General features: G+C 43.9%; 1 protein-coding gene across 6 annotated transcripts in view; it reads right to left on the reverse strand.

Moving 5' to 3' along the window:
- The window catches only part of Brd4 (bromodomain containing 4), an 83,761-nt gene that overhangs the window by 26,293 nt on the left and 41,049 nt on the right, over positions 1–16,419 (reverse strand). For 5 of the 6 annotated variants that reach the window (XM_051170769.1, XM_051170767.1, XM_051170768.1 and 2 more), the window contains exons 2-6: positions 8,760–9,078; positions 5,395–5,532; positions 3,972–4,107; positions 1,427–1,719; positions 693–1,055 (exon numbers count right to left, since the gene is read on the reverse strand). In XM_051170769.1, the coding sequence (XP_051026726.1) occupies positions 693–1,055; positions 1,427–1,719; positions 3,972–4,107; positions 5,395–5,532; positions 8,760–9,044 (1,215 nt within the window). In that variant the 5' untranslated portion in view covers positions 9,045–9,078. The other variant, XM_051170770.1, reaches the window with a different exon arrangement.

Here is a 16,419-nt window from a genome sequence, read left to right on the forward strand (position 1 = left end):
TCTCAGTTTAATCCGGGCAAGGATATGGAATATGGGGACAAAAAAGCAGCAATAGGTCATCACTCCAGTTCTCAGCATGAACAAGAAGACAATGCCAAGTTTCAGGGCTGGAAAATGACCTGTTAGTACCAAACTTGCTTACCTACTAAGGTCACTACGATATCTAAAGGGAAACTGAACACACAGAATCCCAGAAGAGATTATGCCAGAACTAATGAGAAGATAAAGTAAGACTGGGTCCAGTTCTGATCTTGAATGTACTTAACTTATATTGAGGGTACAAAACAGAATAGAAGCTGGACATAGCACTGTCTCCTGTTTGAGCAATGTTATTTTACTTCCACAAGGAGAAAAATCACAAAAGGCATTAAAATACTTTGGTGACGATATTGAAAGTGCCGTATCTCCTACAGAGAAAACAGCAAAGCCTTCCCAATCACACTGAGCCCAGAGCATCCAGAGTCTCCTAGAGCATCTGCCAGCTGCAAAGAAATACAGGGGGGCATTAAGAGAGGCCCCAAGTGTACATCTTATATCTCCTTACACCAAGGAAAGCGGCAGAACTACTACCAGAAACCAAAGTGGCCAAGTACACTAGGTTAGTGTGCACTTCAACAATGCCCTGCAGAGGGGCAGCTGGGAATTGTATTAGATTTACTGGTCTAGGAGATGTCAGGGGTCGGGTCGCTAACCTTGATTGTGCTCATGTCCATGGGGTGTTTAATGATGTCACAGTAGTCATGCAGACCCAGGGCCTCCACGTCCACAGGCTTGTAGAAGGGCCAGGCATAGGCAGCATGTTTCTTGGCAAACATCTCCTTGAGGATGCCACTGCAACACTTCAGCTGCTCAGAGATCTTGCTACTCTTCTCTGGTGCTGGGTGCTGCTGTGAGTCTGGTACATCCTTCTTTGGGGGCTTCACAGGCCTGCTGCTCTCCCGCCGAGGACCCAACTTGGTGGTCTTGGGCTCTGGGGCCAGTGAGGGCGGCTCATGAATGGGGTCGATGGTGGTGGGGGTGGTGGTATCTGCTTTCCTCTTCACCCCTTTCTTTGTCTGCCATGAGCACAGGCACAAAAGTCTCAATCAGAGGCTCTGGCTGGTACAGCTGCTCTTCAGGGTCACCTCTGAAACCAAGCCCTGCCTAGGATCCCAACATTCACGACAGGCCCAAAGTTAACTGCACGGAGACCCTGCCGCATCACTGTTTTCCACAGCTGGCATAGGACCAAGCAGCAACATGAGAAAAGCACAAACCGAATATAGTATTTGCTCCCTTAGAAGCCACAGAACCCCCTTAAGAAGTTTCCTGCTTAATACCAGGCCCTTGACCATACAGCCCGTAGAAGAAACAACTAAGAGAAGCTATTTTTCTCCTGCAAGCCCGTCTCTAATGGCAGCAGTCCACCAGTGCCCAGGATGCTCACCTTAATAGGCTGTGGGGTGGTTGCAATGATGGGTGGGTGGCTCTGCACAGGCTGTGGAGCTGGAGCAGGTGGTGGTTGTGGCTGGGGGGGTACTGGTGGAGGTGTCTGAAGTGGCTGGGGGGGCACCATTGTCATGACAGGAGGCTGGGCTATGAGGTCTGGGGTGACAGCAGGAAAGGGATGAGTTGTGGCCTGCACAGGTGGAGGAGGGTTCTGCTGAGGCGTCTGGGTCTGCGGAGAAGTTGATGCTTGAGTTGTGTTTGGTACCGTGGGCACACCAGGCTTTGCTGTCCCTACCAATCATAAAAAAGATAGGTGATTAAAAGAGGGTATGCTAGCACACACTGGCTGACTCTGATAAAACATCAATATATATTTGTATAGTACATGTACTTTAGAGTAAGACTATTCTGAATACTCCGGATATCACTGTACATGAAACTTATCCTCATGTGCCCAGGGTTGAGAGGGCAGCAGCATACCATGCTACATTTCCTGAGGTGTCCTGGTGGCAACTCTTCACAGGCTGCTGTAAAAAGGGAAGCCTAGGCTTAAGAAGAAGGAAACCTATATGCTGAGGGTTAGTGTTAGCAGCAGGCTGCACATGCAAATCAAAAAAGTGTTCTTTGGGAAATTCAAACAGCTATCCTCATTCCCAGAAGTGTCACCCATAGAGTGCTTTTGGCAAGATCTAGCAGCAGCCAACCTTGAAAGGTTTTTGAAAACTAGCATGACCTCAATTCTCAGAGTCACTGGAGACTAGTGGAGAGTTGTGGCCTTTCGTGACTAACCAGGTTGCTTCCTTGCAGCTATACTCCCAACACAAAGCATAAAAAGGTTTATAACTACCGTTCAAATGTGAGCTGGTGGTCTAGGGACCATACCCCATACTGCCACATCCTTTGCATGCACACTGAATGCCATGGAGAGAGGGCAGACAATACCCTATACAAGCAAGTCTTTAAAGCCTGTAATCTCGGCAGTGAGCAGGCCAGGGTACAAGGATTGATAATTTGGGGCCAGCCTGGGCTATATAAATAAAAACCCTGTGTTAGAAAAAAAGGACAAAGCTGGGCGTGGTGGCACACACCTGTAATCCCAGCACTCGGGGAGACAGAGGCAGGCGGATCTCTGAGTTCGATGCCAGCCTGGTCTACAAAGCACATCCAGGACAGCCAGGACTACACAGAGAAACCCTGTCTTGGCAGGAAAGAGGGGGAGGGAGAGAAAAAGGGGAAAGAGAAATAAGGAAAAAACACTCTGCATCTGTAGGCTGTCCTAGAGCAGTGCCCAGATACTATATGAGGGGCAGGAGGGAGGTTCTACTGAGTTTCCCAGTTTTCTCTCTCTAGATACCCAAGCCTGAGCTTCTTCTGGGATGGACAGAGAAGACACTGCCATGCCCACCCCTTTTGCAAATAATCCAAACTTCTAATCCCAGAAAAAGAGGTGTAGGCTCTGCATGTATGCATACGGGATGTGACTTGATAGTGTAACTGCCGAAAGAGTGGCCTGGTTTTGAATAGTCATTCATGTATGTGGCACTAATACTCAAGAGACACGAAAATCTTGAGTCTTAAGTTAACACAAAGGCCCTGTCTAAAAGAGTGAGGAAGGAAGGACAGAGAGGGAGGGAGAGGAAAGGAGAAGGGAGTAGGAACATGCATGTGAATGACTGGCTTTCTTTGGTAAGTGCTACACTGGATTCAGCGGCCCTGTGTCTTTACCACTTTACAGCAAGGAGGGAGGCCAGGCTAAATGCATCTCTTCAAAGAAGCAAATAACTAACATCCAGGAACTACCTGAAAACTGTCACCCTTTTGCAGCTCAGAGCCATAAAGGATACCTGTTAATAGCAATCTGCCAGATGGCTGCTAGAGTTTTGTCAGTGGTGGTACAGGTGGGAACTGGGAAGCAGGACATACACACAGACAAGAAGTAATCGGCTTCAGATGAATGAGCATCAGAGGTGAACACGACTGACATAGTGCATTAAGGCAATTCAGATAACAAATCTTAAGGCTCTAGGATTGGGACACCAGTAACAATAACTTGTCAGATTAAATTTTTTTATTCTGAAATAGAAAAGCAGGGTTGGAGCTCAAGCTCAATGGTGAAATATTTGCCTAACTATGTGAGTAGTGCTAGATCTGAGCTTTAGCACCACAAAATAAATAATAAAGTTGAGAGAAAAAGCAATAAGTGAGTAAGTAAGTAAATAAATAAATAAAATAACATCTTTAGCACTAAAGGTGAAGAATTTAAACACCAAAGTGCTTGAAAAAGTCATGTTTTCTTTTGTACCTAAGTCTATCAACTACTCCAGGCTCAATGACTTCTGTCCAGGGGAGACCTTCAGATCCATGGGACCCCTCCCCTGGGAGCACAGCTAATACTGAAACTAATCGCATACTGTTCAAACAACAGCACTGAAATATTTACTGTCACCACCCGACTCCCTGTAATCCCTAGCACCCTGATAAACTTGGGAAATAAATATGAGGGAGAAACACAGCTGATTTACTTGTTATTTCAAGTACTCTACCTGCTTCTTTCCTCCCTCGTCCTCTTCCTTTTGCCTGGACTATCATTATCTCAGTTTCTTCTGTGGGCAGTTCATTGATTTTTTGCAAGAAGAGCTTCTCCAGAGCTTCTGCCATTAAGACGATGTCATCTCCAGGCTGAATGAGGAAACAGGTGGGGTAGAGCTGGAAGGCCCCCTCTTCCCATTTTTTGTGGATAGGACACCAAGGCCACCCCCATGTCCCATCACATGGAGCATGTACCCAGACTCCTTCCATGATCTGGACTCCAGGGGGCCACAACGGTTATGCTACCTATGTTAGGTATTCTTAACAAGAGCTGTCCACCTGTATCTCCCTTCAATTTTAAGCACCAAGAAACCATCCTTGTGCCTTATGTACCTACCAACTCAGCCAATCTCCTAACTGGATTACTTTGGGATTTCTTCAGATACAACTCAAGTGAAATCACTAGAAATACTTAAATTACACAGCATTTCTTGTGATGAATACTTTTTAGGGTTTCAACAGTGCTCCCCAATGTACCCCAGCAGCAGCTCAGTGGGGTCTGGACAAAGCCCGTATCTCATTGCCTTATGGACCCCCACTGTCACCATGTTCAGAACATGCTGTCCCCGTTTCGGCTCTAAACTGAGGGCCTAGTCTGTACAGTTTGGTACCTCCTAAGTGGTGAGAACTAAGGCTTTACAAAACACAGTAAACTTCAAGAAACTCACCTACCCATCTCTTCTGGGCAATTTTACCCACTACACGAGCAGAGGTCAAAAGCTGAGTTCTGTATAGTGTCTCCCTCCAGAGTCGTTCTATTTGAAAGGGTTGGTTTTAATCACATCTGTGGTCTGAACTGTAAACAAATGATCTGGCTTCATGGCACAGCCGAGCCGAAAGGTTTGGCTACGGGGTTGGGAAGTGACCCATGGGTCTATATGTAAGACCAGGGGGACATTCAATTTTATGGCCATGTCCACAGTTCCAGGAGACTGTGACCCACAGAACAGCTAGGATCTGCAGCTAGCCCCACTGTACCCTCTCACATCAAGGTTTGTGACTGAGCACACTCCTGCAAGACTCTAGTTGCACAGGCTTTTACCTGACAATCTACATCATCCCAATAGACCATCTGGCGTTGTCTGTCCTCATTATGCTCTCTACTAGACATGCTCAAGAACTAAAAATCCCAAGGGTACTAGAGGCAGGCGCTTCAGGTTAACAAAGATAAGGTCCCCCTGCCCCCGCCCCCCCAAAACACCCAGTCCTAGGCACAATTACAGGTCCCATTACTCTACCTCTGGGAGTTTCTTGCTATGATACTTACAGCCCAACTGCTCCCAGCAACCCTGCCCTTAGGCTCCTGACAAACACCCCCACTTTTTGTTCTTTTCCTTCCCAAGCAGAGCAACTGGACCCCTGCCTCCCACATCTCACCTTGTTGTAGATGTAACAATTTGTAAACATAGTGTTGAAGTCCTGGATACATTCCTGAGCATTCCAGTAATAGTTGTTTTCCAAGCGCTTCTTTATTGTTCCCATATCCATGGGTGTTTTAATGATCTTATAGTAATCCTGAGGAGCAGAGAGATCAAAGAAGGCCAGTGTCACCTTAGCAGTCATGCTGGACAGGCTACCTGGGCATGTGCGCCCCTCTCATGCCTTGTAACTCTACAGTCAAAGAATTTTCCATGTTGTCATTGAGGAACTGAAGGTAAAGTGGGTAAAGGACAGATTCCTAAACACTAGACGGCAATGTAGAGGGGAAAATGTACAAGCTAACAGGTTGTCATGCCATGTACTTTCCTTTTACAAAGCAAAACAACAACAAAAAACCTCACACAATGTATTTTGATCATTATATGCCTTCATCCCCCAATCCCCTCATTCAGGCCCCCTTGTCCTTCTTAAGTATCCCACCGAGTCATATTAGTGCTGCCTGTATACACATGAGTGGGACTATTAGAAGCATCATCAGCAACTTCCCAGTAAACATATGCCCAAAGAAAACTGACTCTCCTCTCCCACAGCAGCCATCAATCACCATTATCTCCTCAGGTAGGGGTGGGGACTTATAAACTCCCCTTCTCTTTTGGGGTGTTAAAAATATCTCTTTATTCTAATAAGTATTAGGGAAACCACACCACCTTTTTAAAAAAGTAGTTCTTGGGGATAGAGGGACATAGGAAAGCGTCAAGGTACTGTCTCAAAATTAAAATGGGCAAAGAGGTTTTGAGCTAAGCTGACACTCAGAAATAAAGAAAAGGCCAATATTGTCCATGTAAGAGAAGTCATGTACAGATGGTCTTGCTCTGTTCAAGACTACATATGCATGTAACCCAGGCCAAAAGACAACTCATAATCAGACTCCCTAACCTATTTCATACTCTGCCTCCTCCCTTCCTAGGAGAGCTAATAACAAACTAATCCCTGTGGAAATCTGGATAGAGTTTATTCTGTTGACAAAACTCTCTGACAACAGTATTTAAATCTGCACTGGCTGGTGTGTCAGGTGGCTCAAAGGCAAACAGACAACAGTAAAGGGCAAGCAGAAGAGTAGTGGGATGAAAGAATGCTGGGGGAAAGGAAATGAGAGCTAAGGCAATGAGTTTAAAGTAGGACAAGTGGTCAAAATGCATGTGAAGACATGAGGCCCCAGAAATTACAAAGGGGGAACCTAGAAGGTGGCTGCTAATAGCTCCTGAAAAGTATGAGCTCTTATGCCACCAGATCTGCTCAGATTAAGGGTCTTGAGATCATTCTTGTCCAGCAGCCTTTCTTTGATGACAGAAAATCAGTGGGGGTGCACACCTGTAATTCTAGAACTTCGGACATAAAAGTAGGATATGACGTTCAAGGGCCAGCTCTGACTATGTAACAAGTTCAAGGCCAGCCTGAGACCCGTGAGACCCCATCCTTTTATTTTAAAAAGTCTGCTAAAGATGACATCAAAGTTGGCAGAGGAGCAGGATTCACATTGTCCAGGAGAGGAGAATTTTGACCTAGTTCCAGCCTCTGCACTTGACAGATTTTAAAAGCCAAGCCTCATCTATCATATATGTACTAGCCAGGATATTCCTGTAACCTCACCCAAGCCCCTTAGGAACCCCAGCATGTTCCTGTGACCTCGCCTGAGTCCCTCAGGAATGTCCTGTCTTGATCTTTGACCCTTCATGCATCTGTGCCTCTGCCCCTGTTGTATCTTTCTATAGAAAGCGGATATTCTATTCTAGCCTAGACATACTTTCCCTACAAATCCAAGTTTGTTCAAATAACAGCTTCATATCCTCACCATAACCTTCACAAAATCACAGTTCTGGTTTTGACGTCTATGTCACATCTTTCTATTAAATGATTTATTTAATAGATCTACTAAAAGATCTATTAATGATTTTTTTAACAGCCAGCAGGATGATTGTGTGAGACCCACCTTTTTTTTTTTAAATCTTGTTTTCTCTGCTGTAGCAATCTAGCAACTGTGGGTTTGCTGGTGATTTTTGGTCTCTTCAAAAAGGCCTCACTCCCCTCTTCTCAAAGTTTGGAAACTCCTGTCTCCCCCCCCCCCATTTGATCTAAGAATGTTGCTATGGTGATCTACTGAGAATAACTCATATATTAGAATACTTGGTCCTTAGTTGGTGGATTGTTTAGGGCTGTCTAGGACTGTATGTCACTAGAGGTGGGCTTTGAGGTTTCAAAAGCATATACCAGGCCTGATGAGTCTCACTCTGTCTGCCTTCATCTTGCAGATAAGGCTGTAAGCTCTTAGCTACTGTGCCAACACCATAACTACCTGCCACCACACTCCCAGCCATGATGGTCATGAACTAACCAAATCCTCAGAAACTGTAAACAAGTCTTCAATTAAATACTTTCTCTTATAAGCTGCCTTGGTCATGATGTTTGCTTACAGCAAAAGAATGGTCAATTTTTCCAACCATGCTGCATATCCATGCTATACACTAGTGCCATTAATCTCCTCAAACGGCCTCCTGAGTGACCTGCAAGCCCCCACTGCTAGCTGCCTGTAGTACTTGTCTTAGTTAATGGTGGGCATTACTGTACCCCGCCCCCCACACACCACTTTCTACCAAGTTCATTACTCAGATGTCTTGTCTATTAAGGCCAGAAGACACAATAGCACAACTGTGGTTTTCATTTTTTCTTCCTTTCTTTCCTTTTCTTTTTGTGAGACAGGGTTTCTCTGTGTAGCCTTGGCTGTCCTGGACTCACTCTGTAAACCAGGCTGGCCTCGAACTCACAGCGATCCACCTGCTTCTGCCTCCCGAGTGCTGGGATTAAAGGCGTGTATCACCACCGCCCAGCACAACTGTGGTTTTCAAGACAGGGACATGTCTTTGTGCACTTGCTCCCGAGGAGATACTCTTCTACCTGTATCAGCTTGGCAGTGCTTTGGTAGTGCTGCAAGTAACTGCTGTTGCAGTAAATCAGCCCCCTCTCCGCACAGGCTCATCAGTCACAGCTGAGAAAGGAAAAGGCTTGGAGTACTAGTTGGACCTCGTGATTTTAGCTCATCCTTGTTTTAAGCTCTCTATACAACTTTCCCTGGGGCCCCAAATTAACTAAGAAATCAGTGTATATTTAAGCCAGTTATGGCTTCCTCTTTTTCTTTTCCTGTTTGATTTTCAGAACTACTACAACAAAATACTGAAAGGCCAATGTTGATACTGGTATTCAGAGTTCTTACCAGGTGTCCAAACCCACCTCCACCCTTCTGCAGAATCTGCCTACTAGGAGAGACTGAGGGTGGTAGTAGCCATAGGCCCTGGCCAGCTACTCACAGGGAGGTTCAGCTTGACGGCATCCACAGGCTGCTGGAAAGGCCACGCAAACTGGTGTTTCCATAGTGTCTTTAGCACCACTCTGAGCAGATATTGCAGTTGGTTGGTCTGCCTCTTGGGCTTATTAGGGTTAGAAGTCTCTGGGGGTGGAGGATTGGTGCTGGCTGCATTTGCTGGCTGCGGTTGGGCCTGGGCCTGCGTTGTAGACATTTGGGAGGTTTCTAGTCCATCCCCCATTACTGGTAGATTTCTCAATCTCGTCCCAGGGCCACTCTCTGTCGACATGCTAGTGATCCCATCACATTCTTCACCAGGTACTCTACACAGAAAGAAAAAAAATCCCATCAGAGACCAGATAGCATGTGAGCCACACGAGAAACAAGTGATACTGTCTGCAGACTCAAAAGATCATGTTCCATTGGCATTCACTGGTCAGAATGTTGGAGAGAGCTACTCCACTCTCCAAGTAAAAGGGCCCTAGTAATTAGACTGAACATCTAGCTGAGCTTGGGGAGGAAAGGAGGAAGATCTAAGACCTTCCAAGTTTAAGACCTGTCTGAACAACTCAGTCAGATTGTGTCTCAAAATAAAAAGTAAGAAGAGAGCTAGGTGGATATATCTTAGTGGTAGAATGCATGCCTACCATGCATTGATGTACATAATCCTAGTACCACCAAAAAAGAAAAGGGAAAAAAATAAATAAATAAAATAAAAAGATTGGCCATCTAAGCACAGAAGATAGGTATTATCAACAACTAGGGGCAGAGAACTTAGAGTAAGAGCTTATCAGGAGTAAGCAAAGCCACCGGGAACTTCGTACTTCACAGAGGGAAAAGGTGTTTCATAAACCTGCATGACCCTTTCCCCACCTATAAATCTTTAAAGGATGCTGGTTGTGTGATGGGATAAGATAATGTAAACCCTTGTTTCTATCTGTGCCTTATGAAGCATAAAGTCAAATCAATATTTCTATTTAGGCCAGAGCTACACAGGGAAAAACAGCAAGGAAAAACCTACTCACCTGGCTTTGGATAGCTTCCCATTTACTACTTTTTCTGGGTAACTCAAATAATACATGTTTACTGAGGAAAGAAATCTCTTAAGAAGTTACTGCTTATTTAGTCTATCTAACTATTCTAACGAAACAAACTAAGGCTTATAAATAAACCACAGCTGAAGGAGTAGCAACCTGTCCCACTCTGATCCCCAGTTCAAAATGAGTATTTTCATGAAGAGGGATGAGGGAGTGCTTCATGGATATAAAGCCTTGTCTTTGTATCTCTTCAGCATAGCATTCGAGATAGCGCAGGGTACCAAGAGCTGAAACTAAATGTGCATCTTCTTCACATAAGTCTGATGGGGTTGATGATGAAGCAGCCATGCAACTTGTGGAATGGACACCGTAAATGAAGACACAGGTGAGCCATGGCTTCAGGACCAAGGTGTGGCAATCCCTGCAACAACTTCAGTGGAAGGTGTGAGCATGTTGAAACATTGCATTAGTCTAGCATCATCATGGCCTATGCTGGTTTCTTTCCTTTAAAGAGACACATAGACAATGTGTCTGTCCAATGAAGCTAAAGGCAAACCTCTAGATTGGTTGCCACAATCAGGTTTCTCCTAGAAAGCTTAGGGCATGCTTATAAGCCCAAACTGAAGGTTGAGGCAAGATCATGAGCTTGATGACAACTGGGAACACACAACTGCCTCAAAAACAAAACAAAAACCAACACATATATTCTCTATCTCCTTCTGATGCTGTGTACTAAGCATCTGCCAGGTAAGCAGACGGTGGGCAGGGAGGCTAAAGCTGAGGGACAGGACAGCCCACAACTGTCATCCTCATCCACCACAATACTGTTAATATCATTCTCATATACAGCAATGGAAACTAACGCTCTGGGAACTTCAAGAATCCACTCCTATTGCAGTGACATCCACCCGCCCAAACGGAAACAAAACAAAACAAAAAAACCAAACCAAACCAAAACAAACAAACAAAAAAAAAACAACAGGGGTTGGAGGAGACAACCAGAACAGAGCAGCTCCAAAAAAATGAGGCCCGGTGATTGCCCTAGAGCAGAGATAACCATTCAACTTTCCTTGGTAAATTCTCCCTTTAATGTCATCCTTATTGGACTCACACAAACCATCTATGGTCCACAATATGACTACTGGCATCCCTGTCACGTTCACACCTTTCGTTTCTTGTGTACACACGCACGCATACATCCTGCCCAGCACCTGATGCTTCCTTGACCTTCACCTGTGACTTCCAGTAAACCCTTAGCACTCACATTTACAAACTTGAGTGTTGAAATCATTTGCATTCTTTCACACAGAAGACTGTTACTGTGGCTCTAAAAAAGCAGCACTCATGTGGTATCTGCCAGACTCAGTCATGTACTTAGCTAGCGTGTCTCATTGGCAGCCTGGGGTATTTAGCACCTGGCATGCCATTTTTCTGAGTTGATTAAGCAACACTTGAGGCCAATACCATCAAAAACTGGGCTACTTCTCTGGCTATAGTTGGGAGAGAAGATACTGTACTAATGACAAGGCACACTACATGTGCTCCTACAGTGAGGTAAGCAGAAATAGGTCTGATCAGCAGTGACAACAGAGACACTGATATACACGAGAGACACCAGCATCTATGAAAAACAAACAGAAGGGTAGCTAAGAATCTGACAGTTAAGACAACTATTTAAGCCAACTTTCCTATCTAGGGGTCAAAGAAAAGTTGTTCCCCTTTCTACTTCCATTCTGACCATTGACCAAGTGGAAGAAGCCCCCATTCCCTAAGGTTAGAAAAAGGTGAAGAATAGTTAGAATTCCTGTTGTTTTCAACTCTAAAATGCTTCAGGATCCCAGTGGAAGCCATGATTCTGAATATGTTCCAGAAGAAAGCCTGAAATAGTCTGTTTTGAGTTTAGAGAAATAAGGGGAAGATGAAACAAGAGTGGACAGTGTGGTGCTAGTAACGCCATGGCGCCCCAAGACACCAGCATGTTAAAGCGAAAAGGGCACTGAAAACACTATTAACACAATGCAACTGATCATTTATTAGGCTCTAGTATGTTCCTTTCAATGGTGCTGTTAATTTCCAAAACTTAACACCTCACCTTTGCTGTTTAAAAAAAAAAAGCAAGTATCACAAAAAATTCAATATAAAAGGGGAAACCACACTGGTTCTAAATCTGAGAAGTTATACTTAGTATACAGTGCTTAAGAGAGACAGTCATTAACTATAATTACATAAAGTATTTCTCCTTTCAAAAACATTATTTTTTTCAACCACAGAGCTGTGGGGGCATTAGCAGCTTGGTTGTTTCTAATAAACAAAACTACTGAGTGCTCCCTTTGGCCTGAGTCCATGTGAAAAGGCTGAGATTACCCTTCCCCCATTTTCACACACAGGCATATCAATGTGCTTGAATATGTGTAGCAAGTGTACACTGTGCCTGCAGGTGGAGGCACTCGGTTGAGAATTATCATCAATTGCTCTTCTACCTTAATTCAATGAGACAAAAAATCTCTCCATCAAGCATAGAGCTCACTGACTAGTCAAGTCTTGGTAGCCAACCTGCCCATGGCTACTGTGCCCATCTACCACATATGTACATTTTGGGGGGGATTTGGGAGGGATCTGAACGCTGGCCGTGCTTGGATAGTTAACTTTTAAGCTGACTCCACAAGTCCAACCCTGACAATTTTAAAGATGCTATGAATTTATGTGTGTGTTCTGAATTAATGAGTATAAATATTGATATATTCATAATGAATTAATGGTACACACACACACATACATATACATTCCCAAAGTTCACCAACTTATGATTAAGAATGCTTACTCTTCCTCCTCTTTTGAGACAGGGTTTCTCTGTGTAGCCTTGACTGTTCTGGACTCACTGTGTAGATGAGGCTGGCCTTGAACTCAACAGTGATCCACCTGCCTCTGCCTCCTGAGTGCTGGGATTAGAGACGTGCACCACTATGCCTTGTGTGTGCCCTCTTTTTAAGGACATTCTTTGATACCATCTTGCCTCTTAAAATAGTGTTAAGACTTTTTTTTTTTTGGTTAATTTCTAAGTATTTTATTTTTGTGGTAAGACTACTTTAAAAACACCTGGTGCAGAATGTGTATATATATCCCAATGGCTACTGTACAGTTGTTGCCAGTTATGACCATTACCAAGAAGTTTAGTAAACTTAGTAGGTTGTGATCAGCCAGATTTTGTTCCTGATCAGGTTCCAGCCTCTTAGTCCCTTAAGCCCAGTCACTCCTCCTTAATTCTACCCTGTCCCTTCAGGCTTTCCTCTTTCTTGAAATTATAACACATAGGCAGCAAAATGCTAGGGAGGTAAGGAACAGTTATGAGCACTAGATAACTAAAAGTCATCAGTGAACTGGGTGCGGTGGTGCATGCCTGTAATCCCAGTACTCAGTGCTGGTAGATCTCTGTGAGTTCAAGAGAAACCCTGTCTCAAAAAAGCAAAGCAAAGCAAAGCAAAGCAAAGCAAAAAAAAAAAAAAAAAAAAAACAAAAAAAAAAAAAAACACAACCAAACCAACAAAACAAAATCACAAAGGAAGGAAGGAAAGGGAAAAAAGAAAGAAAAACGGACAGACAGAGCTGCATAATCTGCCCTAGAGCCTAGAAAAAAAAACCCGCTTCTAGGTCTGATGATGCCCTATGCTCTGTATTATAGACTTGATCTGTATTAGTTTAATTAATCCTCACAGCAACTTCACAGGTCAAGGAGTGGAACCATCATCTTCACTGTGATACCCATGACAACACAGAAGTCAAATGGAGGTCATGTGCAGTAGTGTGTGCTTGGTGTGCTCTAATCCAGACTAGCCTCATCAAGCACAGGAGCAATAACCATGAGCTTCTGACTTAGCTGACAGCACAACACCTCATCCCTCAGCAGGCCTGCCTGCACTATAGAGGTATCCAAGTATCACATGACTCAAAGAGACCCCTCAAGTCAGATTTCTTTTTTCTTTTCTTTCTCCTTTTTAAAAAAAAGATTTACTTATTTATTATGTATGTATACAGTGTTCTGCCTACACATACACCTGCACGCCATAAGAGGGCACCAGATCTCATTATAGAAGGCTGCAAGCCACCACGTGATTGCTGGGAATTGAATTCAGGACCTTTGGAAAAGCAGCCAGTGCTCTTAATCACTGAACCATCTCTTCAGCCCCATCAAGTCAGATAGATTTCTAATAGCACTATCTCCAAATATTTTCACCCACCAGTAAAAAATCAGAACTGAGACACCTTGTGGTAATTGGCCATCTGTTTGCAAGGAGACTTGAATATCATTACAGGCAAAATCTGAAGCACAATTTCCTAATGAAGCTTGGGGTTTAAGAAGAGGCCTGAAAGGAGGACATAGCTTAAACTTGTTTTCTGCTGGCCAATGTAGCTAGCCCAAAGCCCATAGAAAAATACATTCAAATGCCAGGCATGGTGGCACACGCCTTTAATCCCAGCAGTCGAGAGGCAAAGGCAGGTGGATCACTGTGAGTTCGTGGCCAAGCTGGTCTACAAAGCGAGTCTAGGACAGCCAAAGCTACACAGAAAAATCCTGTCTCAAAAAACAAACAAACACCACCACAAAAAAACAAAACAAAACACCAAACACCAAATTCACGCCTATCCTTAAGATGTGGGAGAACACCTTTCTATGAGTATAAGGTACTTGCATAAAGCATTTGAGGCAATGACAAGAGTCAAGGTAGGGGACACCGATACTGGCAAAAATAATTAAGAAAAGTAAAACAAGGGCTTTGCAGGTAGATGGGTGGAACAAAGATCACATTGAGTAAGGCAGCCCAGACCCAGAAGACAAACATCTCATCATCTCTCTCATTGAAGGCTCCTAGTGCCAAATTTTCAGATGTGAGTACATATCTTGGAGTAACTACAAAAATCAGGAAAGCAGGAAAGGAACCATTGGGAGGGTAAAGAGTTAGGGGAAAAACAGGGTGGCGAGTAGCAGGATCCAAGTGATCTGATCTGCTAAATGTGTGTGGGGTGGAGAGTACTGAGGGAGGGAGGATGAAAAAATACAGAAGGAGGGTAAAGTAACAGTAGTCTTAAGGAAGCTGGGAGTGGTTGTGCATGCCTTTAATCCCAGGAGGCAGAGGCAGTAGTATCTCTCTTGAGTTCAAGGTCAGCCTGGACTAGAGAGTGAGCCCAGGACAGCCAAGGCTACACAGAGAAACCCTGTCTCAAAAAAACAAAACCGCATAAGGAATCACACAATTAAGTCAGTTTAAAAAATATAATACACATATCTATATATAATACACATAAATGGTTTAAATCAAATTTTCTCACCTGGGCTGACTATAATCCCTCCTAGAGCCCAAGACCATCTAACAAAAACTCCAACACCAGGCAAAAGAAGCCCTCTTTTAAGTTGTTCATTATGGTCATTTAAGAGACTTCCAAACATGCATGAAATCCCTATGCCCTGGGTTGCTCTGGAGAGGTGGAAGGCAAGTCCCTATTGCTAAAGACAGCATGCACTTCAGACATGGGGCCCAGAGTCCCATGAACTGGAACTAATCTGAATGCCTCTTCATTGAGAGCTAGCTTTTCGTGGTACTAGAAGGTACTCCAAAAACTCCTATAAAACACATGACTGGCAGGCACAGTATACATACCTTGGTGGTAACCAATAGCTAGCTCTATAATTGTATTCAAGACCTGTCCAACAGGAGGGAAATTATGTTTGGGCTAATTAAGTCATAGATCTGGGAGGAGATACTGACTAAACCAGCATAATCCTTAACTACACTCTAAACACTCCTCCACCTAGAGCTCATGGAACATTGTGGAAGAGGTGGCAGAAGATTCTAAGAGGAAGAAGATCAGGAAGCTTGCTGTGAGACTGTCTCCTAGTAATGTCAGAAATATACCCATAATGGTTCACCAACATGACAGCCTAAACATGAGCTAAACAAGAACAAAGGACATGCTAAAGTACATGGTGGAGAGGAGGTCACAAAGCCTCAACCCTACACAACTACAGGCAACTAAGAAATGCTGATAGTGGGAGAAATAGTCTTCCCCAGGGAAAAGGACACCAATTGTTTATCCAATACCAAATGGTGGCCCTGAAAACATAAAAGTAACTTTACATATATTGAGTAGGTTATATTTATATTTGGATATATATATGTAATATATGCATGTAAGCAATCAACTTTTTAAAGCACAAGAATCTGAAATAAACCAAGGAGAAGTATAGGGGAGCGACTACAGGGAGAAAAGTGAATGTCAAAATGATGTAATCATATTACAATCTCAAAAAGAAAAGACAAACACCAAACACACAAGTGACTTCTCATTACTAGGCAAGTTGCAGCTTACCCTGTCCTAGGGATATCTTTCCTGAAATACCGATTATACAAGGATATGAGAAGGCCCATTCCTCTCCTGGTCCTACAGCAATGGCTACTTCACAGTCGTGACGACAGCACGGTTTCATTGTGCAATCTGTGTCAGTGGGGAAGCACAAACGGGATTGCTTTTCCATCTGACTGGTTCTAGCAGCTAGTGAGAACAGGGCTTCTATCATGAGCCAGACTGTACCGCCTGGAGCCAGGCCAGAGGCTGTATGCCAAGGCAGCTCTT

The sequence above is a fragment of the Acomys russatus genome, chromosome 28, assembly GCF_903995435.1.
Source record: "Acomys russatus chromosome 28, mAcoRus1.1, whole genome shotgun sequence".
NCBI classification, from domain to species: Eukaryota; Metazoa; Chordata; class Mammalia; order Rodentia; family Muridae; genus Acomys; species Acomys russatus.